At 45.4% G+C, this 12,517-nt stretch overlaps 1 protein-coding gene across 4 annotated transcripts in view; it reads right to left on the reverse strand.

The window, feature by feature from the left end:
• The window catches only part of SGMS2 (sphingomyelin synthase 2), an 84,598-nt gene that overhangs the window by 13,095 nt on the left and 58,986 nt on the right, over positions 1 to 12,517 (reverse strand). For 3 of the 4 annotated variants that reach the window (XM_084872766.1, XM_084872765.1, XM_084872764.1), the window contains exons 2-3: positions 5,067 to 5,744; positions 936 to 1,053 (exon numbers count right to left, since the gene is read on the reverse strand). In XM_084872766.1, the coding sequence (XP_084728892.1) occupies positions 936 to 1,053; positions 5,067 to 5,521 (573 nt within the window). In that variant the 5' untranslated portion in view covers positions 5,522 to 5,744. The remainder of the gene's footprint in view (positions 1 to 935; positions 1,054 to 5,066; positions 5,745 to 12,517) is intronic. The other variant, XM_084872767.1, reaches the window with a different exon arrangement.

A 12,517-nucleotide genomic window follows, 5' to 3' on the forward strand; every position in this document is an offset into this window, starting at 1 on the left:
AGGGAGAAGGAAAGAGAGACAGAAACACTGATGAGAGAGGATCTGCTGCCTCCTGCATACTCCCACTGGGTGTAAAGCCCGAAACCCGGGCATGTACTCTGCCAGGAATCAAACTGCAATTCCTTGGTGCATAGAGTGACGCTCAATCACTGAGCCACACCGGCCGGGCACAATTTATACATTTATCCGTTGTCATCCCTCAATAGAATGTAAGCTGTAAGGGAAGAACTGTTTTAGTCACTGCTGCTACACAGTGCCTGGAACATAACAGGAGCGGAGCACTTGCAGAGTGAATGCATAGGCCAGTAAGTAAAGGTACAACAGTGGAGTCAAATTCCCAACAGCAACTTTGAGGTAGCAGAAAAAATGAATTTTTTATGTATGAAGATACACATTTTATGAACACATTTTAATTTTCTTACCCCTAAATCTAAAGAAAAACAGAAAATATCCTATATAATAAAAGCCTAATGTGCTAAGTGCCCAGTCGTCCGTTGTTCAATCATTCAAAGCTTAACATGCTAAGGTATGCTAAGGCTGCTCAACTGCTTGCTATGATGTTCACTGACCACCAGGGGGCAGACACTCTGACCGGTAGGTTAGCTTGCTTCTGGGGTCTGGGAGATCAGATGGGGACTGAGTGAGCCAGGCAGGACATGCCCTGGAGCCCTCCTGTGCAGTCCCTCCTTGGCTGGCCAACCTTCCCCATCCCTCAGCCTGGCCTATGCCCTTTTACAATCCAGGACCCTTCAGAGGATGTCAGAGAGCTGGTTTCAGCCAGATCCCACAGGCTGGACCAAGGGACCCCACTGGTGCATGAATTCATGCACCAGGCCTCTAATCCTATACAATATTTCAGTTAACAGGTGAAAGTGTTCTGAAGACCGTAACGGAGAACAGGTGTTTAGTAAGTGTTTTCAGTCAGAGGTGCTTACCTTCGGAGCGCACTGGAAGTGCATGCCAGGCACGGGCAGCGTGGTGACGTACATGGTGACACAGCGGTACAGGTACAACGTTCCGATAATAAAGAAGAACCTGCGCCCCACTATGGACCTGAGGGAATCAGAGGAATGGGGGGGAGACAAGGTCACTCGCTGTTTCTGTCCCTAATGTTATACGAGAGTGTGTAACACAGGGGTCTTCAAACTACGGCCCGCGGGCCACATGCGGCCCGCAGAGGAGTCTGATCCGGCCCGCCAGGTTTTTTGGGTAGTGAGCGCAGCCGAGGTGTTACAGTAGGAATTAGTAGTTCATATAGTCCGGCCCTCCAGCTCTCTGAGGGACCGTGATCTGGCCCCCACTTTAAAAAGTTTGAGGACCCCTGGTAACAGAATAAAAAGTAACGCAGAATGGCATTAACAGACCCCAGTCTCACCGCTCATTTCTGAGCCGCCCCTCCCCACAAGCCCTCAGAGGCGCCGCACGCAGTCCTCACCTGCTGTCGTCAGCCCAGGTGGGCTGGGCCCAAGGGGAGCTGAGTTTGTGGGGACTGAGGGTTCTAGAAAACCACCTCTCTGAAAAAAAGTCACTCTCTGAGGGAAAATTCAATGAGCCACTCTGTTTTCAGCCAACTCAGTGCATTAATAAAACTCTCCCGAGGACATATCAAAGGTATAAGCCACCCACAGCCACGGGGGATTAATTGCAATGAGCTCAGGTCATGCCACGTAATTGGACACGCAGGGAAATGGGACAACGCATTAGACCTGTTATATAAGAAACAAGGCTTATTTGGGGACCACCCAGAAGTGTTTTGACAACCTGGGCATTAACTATTTTGTCTATGACGACACTATAGATTTTTCTGAGAATATGATGAAGATGTTCAGAGTATCCTTGTGCATGTAAGAATATTTGATAATGAAGTTATAAACTCATTAGTCTACCCTTATTCAATCTTGACCAAAAAAAAAAAAAAAAAGCAAACAAACAAACTCCAAAAAAAATCCAAAACAAAAGCACCACAAGTCCTTTTCCACTTTATAATTTTTGGCGGAGATTGTTGTCTTGACTGACATTAGCCCGTCCTACACCATCCATGTCCTCGCTCTGAGGCAGTGGTTCCCAGAGGCTGACCCTGAGTGCACTGTTCGTACTACAGCCGCAGAGGGACGGAGTGGGCAACAAAATGAAGACGGAAGCTCCTCTTCTGTTGTGTAGTTCGGGGGTGGGTCTACAGACTCTGGGCTCCGGGGATTAAGAGGCCGGTGGGATCCCTAGAATTCCCAGTTGGAACTTCCCTATTACACACACTCTATTATTCCAGGTCTCCCCTTTTCAGAGCTCTCAAACTTCCAAAGCTGGTAATGGTCAGACTTCTGGACAAACAGGCAGATCCATGCATGTGGCAAATTTTTATGTATGTATGTATGTATGTATGTATGTATGTATGTATGTATATTTTAATCCTAACCCGAGGACAGACATGCTTATTGTGTGTGTGTGTGAGAGAGAGAGAGAGAGAGAGAGAGAACGAGAACATTGGCCAACATAGTACCATGGGCCAGGAGAGAGAGAGAGAGAGAGAGAGAGAGAACAAGAACATTGGCCAACATAGTCCCATGGGCCAGGAGAGAAAGAGAGAGAGAGAGAGAGAGAGAAAGAGAGAGAGAGAGAGAGAGAGAGAGAGAGAACGAACAAGAACATTGGCCAACATAGTCCCATGGACCAGGGCGAATATTTTAAATTTTCTACAAAACTGAGGTCTGAAAAAAATACATGCTGGGACTTCTCATTTAAAGGATCATGTACAAATATAATTTTAGATGCTTATTTCCAGTACCTATTTTAAGAATATTCCAGGGTTTCTGGAGCTAAAATAGAGAGGATCGCCACCTCAAGGAGTTGATGAAAGTATGTATTTATTGCAAGGCTCTGCTTTCAAAGGCTTGCTATTCAGGCTCTGCCTTTTTTAGCACCGAAAGGGACAGGGGACAGACACGGCTGAGTCTCTCCATGTGGTTGAGTGAAAGATGATTCACGTTTTGATTCAACCCCAGGCCCCAAAGAGGTCTGAGCTGGGCTCCATGTGCTAGGCAAGGGGAAGTGATAAGCAGGAATTATATGAGTCAATTATACTCATTCCAGCGTTCTGAGTCCAGCTGTAGAGAAACCTAACTAAGAAGGTAAGGCATTCACTTCTGCAGCCTTGTTGAGGAAAGGAGCTATTACCAATGACATTTCCCATAACCAAGAAGGAGCTTGAGAGAGAAAGAGAGATTTCTCATTCAGCCGGGATGCTCAAAGCAGGTTATAAAAATTACTCCACTAGTTCCTAAAACATACGCTCCAATTCTACCTCAAAAATGAAAATAAAAATTAGTGTGATTTCCCCAGCATCTTTACGATGATGGGTTGTGACCAAAGCAGTATGTATGACTAAAATATGTGGCCAGCTGTGTGACCACAAGTTTTGACATGGTGAAATCTCAGGTAATAATGGAGGGGTAGTCAGCAACAATCAGGTGAAGATTCAAACAAATTAAGATCCTCAGGTTGGCAGCTAGAAAATTTCTTTTCACACATATATGCATACACTTGGCTCTAAATTAAAGGAGAAAGCAGGTCTTTGGCCCAAGCAGTCTCTCTTCTATTCAGAGTAAATTCCAGACACAGAAAAGAAAAATGCTAAAGCTCAGTGCTGTGAAGGCCTATGAGGGGTGGGGGGCAACATGGGGGCTGGGTAGAAGGGGTCAATGGGGGTAAACAGGGAGACATCTACAGTACTGTCAATAATAAAGATAAATTTAAAAAATACACTGAAGTTCAACAAATATAGTTCACTTTTAGCATAAGCATGACATTACTGACAATTTTAGCGGCAAAAAATTCTACTAAGTAAAAGAAAACTGACAGCTATTTTACTTACACATATTAAGAAACACATTAAGAGACACACTTTAAGGAAAATGCTTAGGAATGACTTGCTGGTGGGCTAAGTTTTTTGAAACTGCAAACTTGCATGTAGGGGACTGTTGAGCAAAAATAGATTGAATATTTCTAACCTCAAAGCAACAACCAGCTGAAAGAACAATATAGCATAAATTCCCTCTTCTAAAAATGATCTTGTGGCATCAGCATTGAAATCCTACTGACCTCTGAGTTTTTGAATTGTACTGATTAAACCGGCATACATTACATTTTCAAAGGCCTCAGTTTGTGCCTAATGTTTTGATCAAACTTTTACTTTAGTGGTTTCATTACTAGCATCTTATTAGAGAACATATATCTGAACACGAATAAGGCGAGAAGGGAAAGAGAAGGGCTTTATTTTTTTTAGGGAGTTAACAGGAAAGAAACCACCACTTGAGAGCTATGTCCTATTTTCAAGTGTCTTCAAAGCACAAGTATCTGGCTTAGGACTTCCTGATTCTGCTATACCTGAACAGGGAGACCGAAACCGGGAACTAAAAGCTCCTTTGTGGCGCCCTGGAAACCAGACGTTTGCTTTAGAAATCTAAAACCAAAACCGCACGGCCCGCTTCTAAATCCAGTTTCTGAGACGGATTCTTGGGGCTGGATTGCCAACAGGCCCATGGAAAAGAAGTGCAAAATGTGAGAACTCCTGGACAGAAGTAAACCTCAAAACACACGCTCCCGTCTAGGGTCTCACACAGTCATCGCATTGTGAGTAACGGGGAGAAAAGCTCCCCACACGCCCCTGGCCCCACCTGTCAAGAGCCTGAAATAATTCAGGCATGATGAAGCGAATGTTCCTCCTCCCCACAGCCCTTGATTTATCATACAAATACCATAGTGCCGCGTTGCCTGAAATCAGAACTGCACCTTCAATTCACAAGCCCTGAGTCACCGACCACAGCACCTCTGTTCCTTCCTATACAACTGTCACTTTCGGGCACATAAATGCTTATTGGGTAGTGAACTGGTTATCCAATGTGGCGGGCCTTTCTAGTGATTCCTTTCATCAAGTGCCTGGATAAGACTGAATTGATGAGATAAAGCCAAGGAAGGTTAATTCCAAGTAACACATCTACTCACATCAGTACAATGGTGCATGCCCCCCAACACCCCCCTCAAACCACCCCAAACGTGTCAGACCTACTTACTTGTATCTCAGAAAAAGCCACTGGGTGATCCATAGACCGACTAATATAATCCCATTTATTTCTGATACAGAAAACGCCCACTTCACCCGGTCAATGTAATCGAAGAACTTGTCTGGGAGCGGCGGGCTGAGCTCCTTGGGAGGCACCCTCTCGTGCACCACCGTGATCATGACGGTGGTCAGGACGAGGTTGAAGAGCGCGTACACGAAGGCCACGCCCGTTTTCCACCACTCCAGGGGGAACTTGCTCCTGGAGTCCGTGGGCATGGAGATCTGGATGTAGTCCGGGTACTTCTTGGTGCCCTTGCGCAGCCCGTTGGACAGGCTCTTGGGTTTCCCGTTGCCATTTTTCTCCTCTTCCTCGGCAGGCTCCGCGGGCCGTGGGTACGTGTTGGCCGGGTCGTTGGTTTGGTTTTCCATGTGCTCTTCCAGCTTTGCTGTCTCTATGACATCCATTGTCCCCCCCCCCCCAGGCTTCAGATCCAGAAGGAGACGGGAATGTTCTCAGTAGACACGTTTTCTAATCCTTCTGCTTCCAGGATAAACATGGGCTCTCCGACCGATTCTGTCTCCCGGTGTGAAGCACAGACAGCGGCCCCCAGACGCCGGGGCCTCCCATGCAGCTCTCCGCTCAGGGACGCAGGCCGGCCGTCTTCCCCCCGAGACCTCACTGAGGCTCCTGTGAGAACAAAGCAACACTGCGGTCAGAGACCGTGCCCCTCCACCTGCCAACCACCCAGAAAAGAACACGATCAAGACACAGAAACCAATACCAAAGCCGTTCGCTCTACAAAGGTATCGTCAGAACATCACTAGAGCTGCCGAGGTGGATTTATAAAGTACTGAATTGGTTTGTCTCAGAATTCTTCTCTTTTTCAGCTGATGTCAGTATAAATGGGAACATTTTAATAATCAATTCTTTCAAAGTTTCTTTACAAAGAAGCCAGGACCCAACACTGCAGCCACTTCATCAGCCACTGACACCTGTTGCTAACCATGAAGTCACAATAAGCCGGAACCTTCCCCCGATCACATCACTCCTTCCTAAGACTGCATCTTTTCCAGGACCCTGACAGGACAAAAAACTGTGATGAATGCCCCGCCTAGTGGTGGAGCACAGACCCTTGAACCAGGAGGTGGCCAGTTCCATTCTGAGTCAGGGCACATGCCTGGGTTGCATGCAGGAGGCAGCGGATTGAAGTTTCTCTCTCATCGATGTTTCTATCTTTCTGTCCCTCTCCCTTCCTCTCTAAAAAAAAAAAAAAAAGAAGAGAAAAAAATCAAACATGGTTGGTGTTGCTTAGTGGTCATGGTTTGATTCCCGGTCAGGGCACGTGCCCAGGTTGGGATGTGCAGGAGGCAGCCAATCAATGATTCTCTCTCATCATTGATGTTTCTATCTTTCTCTTACTCTCCTTTTCTCTCTCAAATCAATTAAAAAAATAAAATATTTTAAAAACCAATAAATACATATTTTTTTTTAAAAAACACTGTGATGATTACATGCTCTGAATAACTGTTACCCTCTGCATTTGACAAAAAGTCAGCTTTCTATTTTCTTTTTAAAACTCTGGAATCTTGTTCTGGCTGGGTGGCTCAGTTGGTTGGTTCTCTTCTTGAGACCCAACCCCTGCACCAAAAGGTTGTGGGTTCGATTCGCAGTTAGAACACACACCTAGTAGGTTTGCAGGTTCAATCCCTAGCTGGGGCTCACATGGGGGGCAATCAATCAATGTTTCTCTCTCTCTCTCTCTCTCTCTCTCTCTCTCTCTCTCTCTCTCTCTCTAAAAATCAATATACATATCCTCAGGTAAAGATTAAAAAAAAACACACACAAAAAAAAACCCTGTAATCTTTTTAAGTGACCACTTCAGAATATTTGAGAACTAAATGACACTGCCTCAGTTCACCCTTTTATAGTCAGAGATGCACACCATACACCAGGAAAGCGGACAGCCTTCGAAATAATGCAAAGCCTTAGAGACACAAAGCCCGAGCTATCTCACTGAGGTGACACACCCCACTTGTTTCCTGCAGGATAAAAGCACACACCACAAACGGCATGGCAAAGTAGTCATATTTGGGCGCAGCCACCACAACTTCACAGCAGACACAGGCACCGCGAGGACCCCGCGCAGGCACTTACCCGCCGGCCCCGGGGAGGGCAGGGCGCCTGCAGCAGCAGCTCCACGGACTCCGGAGAGCAGAGACTGCTCCACAGCCCCGAGCACCAGCACCCCCTCTTTATACGCGCCGGCCACACGGCCCAGCTGTTCTCAATCTAGGAAGGCAGCATTTAGCCAGCCTGCGGCCTGGCCACCCGAAGAGGCTCCCACGCCTTCTAATTAGTCCTCGGCCTGAGCACACTGTGCAATTTAAGCACAATCCTCTGCACTTTAGAGGCCTCTCTTTCAGGGTAACTTCAGGGAAACATCAAGGAGGAGGAAAAACTCAAAGCGGTGACAGCTAAGCCTTCATTTGCCGAGAGGGAAAAAAAAGTTGTTAAAATGACACAGTTAATAAGTACAGGCCACGTTTGTTGGGAGCCGGGGACGGTAAACAGAGTGACCACAAGTGTTGACTGTGCACCCAAATGCCCCAGTGGTGCGGGGGACCAGGACAAATTAAAAGGAGTTAAAAGAAAAAAAACCAACGAAATGATACCGGCCTGAAGAGCCACCCAAAGGGCTCCCAGTCTAACCCAAGGGACCAGACTCTTTGGGGAGACTGAAGGGCACGTTGTGCAGGGAACGAGGTGGTCCCTGGACAAAGGCAGCTTTACTCTCTCCCGCTCCCCTGCCGGGACGTGTCCACAGAGAGGCTCAGGCCGTCCGGGGGAGGCAGATGCCGGAGCAAGGTGGGCCTGGCAGAGACACGAGGGACGGAGGACATACGTTGCCGCCGAGGGAGAGCACGAAGCCTCTCGGACATGTCCCTTACTCTGGCCCCTGTGAACACCCCCGCTGCCAGCACACAGGAGTCGGATGAGAAAGAAGCCGTGCCCCTCTGTAAAACGGGGCTCCCTGACACTCTCTGTGGCAACCTGGCCCACGGCCGTGGGGAGAGTAAACATAACGAAGAGGTGCCTCAGGAAGGCAGGGTCCACAGCAAGCCTCCCACACCACGGGGCACTATCCCTAACGGAGGGAGCAAAGCACCAACGCAGCCATTACCTGTCTCGTTTTGCCGACTCTAGGCTATCCCAGTCATCGCATCTTGCCAAACGCCACCCGAATGTCCCCCACTTTCCCGCTCCACATTCTGTTCCAAATGCGAGCCTGGCATTTGTATGGGAAAGAAGCCTGTGATTTTTAAAACCCAGGGCCACCCGTGGACACACAGATGGTCTTTAGAAGGTGGCTACCCAGTTCTAGAACACAGAATGTGGAACAGAAGAAAATCCAATTAGTCACCTTTCAATTTTTTTTTTTTTTTAAAGAGGAAGTGCTCTGCCACTCACCTCATGGGACAACGGTGAGGATGACTGAAATAATTAATCTTGAAGAGCTCTGCACTCCTGGGAGAAAGAGCACTCTGTGAGTGCAGAACCCATTTGTCGTCATTAGTGGCTCGATTGATATTTTCCTTGGGACTTCATTAGGAAGATTCAATACACCAACCACAATCAGCAAGTGTCAGCCAATCCCGGGCCCACTGTTTGTCAGCGAGATGATGATTGCAACAGACTCATTCCTGTGGTCACCCTGCCCTGCCAGTAAGCATCTGGGGAAGTGACAAAGGCCACAGCGCTTCCTCTCCATGGATGGCAATCCCATTAGCTCATTTGCTTAGGGCGCCACACCTGAGCACAGGGCGGATGGAGGGCTCTCAAGGCCTCTTACCCTGCGAAGTACTAGAAGTTAACCTGGATAATTAAAGAGCTAAAGATCTCTAGAAACTAACCTTCCTTTGGAAGACAAATGCAAAACTCTGAATCTTTTAGTTCACCGATATTGTTCTGCTAAGGTATTTTTGTTTGTTTGTTTGTTTTTAGAAATAGGTATGATTTATTCCAGAAATGCAAAGAAGGTTTCGAATTAATAAATGATTGTAATAAAATATATGTAAAAATATATCATCTTGAGTGAAATCAAAAAGGCATTTGATAAGAAAAACTTTTGGGAAAGTTTTCGGTAGTAGAAATAGTAGTATACTCTGAGTGGCCAGATTATGATGATCTCTGAACACATAATAATCTGGCCATTCAGTGTATATCCTATATAATAAAAGGATAATATGTAAATTGTCCCCTTGACCAGGAGTTTGACCAGCAGGCAGGCCGGCCAACTGCCTATGACCCCTCCCCCTGGCCATGCTGGCTGGAGCCCATCCATGCACGAATTCATGCACCAGGCCTGTAATGTAACACACACACACACACACACACACACACGCACACACACACACACTCTTAATGGATTCAAGGCATTCTATCGCAGAAGCACCACAACATTTGTTAAACATTTTTACTACAGTGTTTTTGAAACCTGAAAAGAAGACACATGCTTACTAAAAAAAATCATGTATATACTAGCATGTGTGTGACATACTTTCCCAACAAAAGTAACATGCAGAAGAGTCCTTGAAAAACCAGCAGACCCCACACTTGTGTAGGTAACTGATAGATTTAAATTAGGGAAAGGGGCGGGCTTGTGCGGTAGCTTGGTGACACTATTCTGAGAACAGGTTATGGAAAACATTTTATTTTTTAAAAAAATATATTTTATTGATTTTTTACAGAGAGGAAGGGAGAGGGCGAGAGAGCTAGAAACATTGATGAGAGAGAATCATTGACCAGCTGCCTCTTGCACACCCCCTACTGGGAATGTGCCCAAAACCAAGGTACATGCCCTTGACAGGAATCAAACCGGAGACCTTTCAGTCCGCAGGCCGGCACTCTATCCACTGAGCCAAACCAGTTTCGGCGAGGCTGGAAGTTTCTTTTCGGGTGATGGAAATGTTTTAAAAAATTAGTGACGATGGCTGCACAATTCGGTAAATTTACTAAAAATCATTGCATTGTGCCCTTTTAAAACAAATGAATTTAATAGTAAGTTATAGTTCATTTAAGCTGTTAAAAGGAAGACAGAGCTCATCAAGATAAATGGTTCCTAAAGAATTAGAAAATCAAGGACTATCCCATATTCTGTTACAATCCAGGCTCACGTGTCCCTTACCAGCTGAGCACTTCTTCAGCAGTGATTCTGAAATCACACACACTTCTACAGACAAGACCAAGGCCAATGAAGAGCAGACTTAACAAGATTTGTGAAAACTGTGCTCCAAAAATAAATTTGTAACTAAATAATATAAAGTGACAAAAAAAAACAAACAACCAGGTGAGTTTTCTAACAGAACTCATCAAAATTTACTAGGAGTTAAATGAAAAGATGACCCGTCTTATTTCTCACTAAATAGGATTGCTCACTTTAACAGGCGAGGTAGACAGTTTAATTCTCACTAAAATGAATGCGTGTTTGCACAGAGCAAATATTAGCTGTGTAAGTGTGAAAACAATGCCTGTGAGATTGGAAGTATCTCCCAAGAAGGAGTTTTTGTAGGAGCCCAACGTATTGAGGGGGGGAGCAGTCCTCAGCACATCAACTGCTTCTGATTTCTAAGTTTGAGTCAAAAGTTGCCTTGAAAAATGTTCCACAGGATGTGCTACAATGTGGCTTCTATGTCCTAGCTGTTACTCTTTTTACTGGTGGCTGGAGAATTCCCACGGTCAGATTCAGATCAGACCGAGTTGCATTTTGGAAAGACAACGCTGCAGCCTGGGCCCAAGGGAAGGGAAGCGCTGCAGACTGGGGAGAGGAAGCTCACAGAGCAGTGGAGTCACACGGAAAGACAATTTAGGAATAAACAAATGAATGAATACCTGGGTAAGCAGGGAAGACAGGATAAATAAATTAGAATTATGGAGTGGATGGATTAGGTAGGTAAGGAGGACAGACAGGCAGGCTGACTGGGGCCGTGAAGATAGAAGAGGGCTGTACGAGGAGGTCAAAGATTAGGAATATCTAAAATAATCCTTTCAGTGTCCTTTGGGACACACTGTAAATCACAAATTCTCAGAATTAAAGGGTACTATGGGGACACATCATGCTCTTTTCCCAAAAGCTGGCCTATGCTTGCCCCTGCCCATTTCCCCAGCCCTATTCCTGTTCTGTCTAAAGCTTATGTCTGGAGGGTGGGAGTGGGGAGAATGCCAGTGATTTCTTTCTCTTTCTTTCCTTCTTTCTTTCTTTCCTTCTTTCTTTCTTTCTTTCTTTCTTTCTTTCTTTCTTTCTTTCTTTCTTTCTTTCTTTTCTCTTTCTTTCTTTCTTTTTCTTTCTTTCTTTTCCTTCCTTCCTTCCTTCCTTCCTTCCTTCCTTCCTTCCTTCCTTCCTTCCTTCCTTCCTTCCTTCCTTCTTAAAAAATATATATTTTAGTAATTTTTTTTTACAGAGAGGAAGAGAGGGATAGAGAGTTAGAAATATCCATGAGAGAATCATCGATCAGTTGCCTCTTGCACACCTTCCACTAGGGATGTGCCCACAACCAAGGTACCGGAATCGAACCTGGGACCTTTCAGTCCGCAGGCTGACGCTCTATCCACTGAGCAAAACTGGTTTCGGTGGTTTCTTCCTTTCAGTGTTGAGGAAAAAGAACTAGGCTGGAATTCTCTACTTCCCACCACTTCCAATGTACCCAGGGCCTCAGAGAATAAGCTGGGTTGCAGGCTTATCTTTGAGTTTAAATGCTTATCTACTTTAGCGGTGAGCCAAAGACATCCTCTATAATGTTGAGGCAGTGTTGAATAATCTTCAGGGTAGGTGTCACTACAATCACGGCTCCATGTTTCATGGTCAAACAAAGGCAGCCAGCACTTGCAGAGCAATAACACGCGGAGGCTTTATCAGAAAGGCTAAATCTTGGTCCGACAGTGATAAAGACCTGCTTCCACATGCCTCTTCTTTCTTACATGCCCCAAAGGCTTACGCACCCAGAAGTCGATTCCTGTAGGTCTGAATACTCATTTCTCTGGGATAGGTGTCTATGCAGATTACTCATTAAAGTGAGAAGTTTCTGGTAACGATAAAAAAAATTCCATTTAATATTTTTAGAAGAGATCTAAGTCTGATATTGGAGCTTGTATGTTCTCTTAAGAGCAGTGGCTGGTCTAAGAAAGACAGAAGCAGAAGCTGGATCTAACCATTTAGTATCATACTCCCCTGACCACACTTTTTCTAAATGATGTTAGAGATCTCATCCTAAGTAAACAAACAGATCACCACCAGAGCCAACAGTGTATTTCCTTGTCAACAAAAACAAAAATGTTTTCAAGTTTGGAAGCATAGTATCTTATTACAGGAAAACCATGCTAAGAAAAAAGAAGAAAAAGAATAGTTTCTTAAAAATAATTTCAAATTATTGAAATTTGAATGGTTTGGCTCAGTGGATACACCA

Source organism: Pipistrellus hanaki (assembly GCF_964339955.1).
Source record: "Pipistrellus hanaki genome assembly, chromosome: 1".
NCBI classification, from domain to species: domain Eukaryota; kingdom Metazoa; phylum Chordata; class Mammalia; order Chiroptera; family Vespertilionidae; genus Pipistrellus; species Pipistrellus hanaki.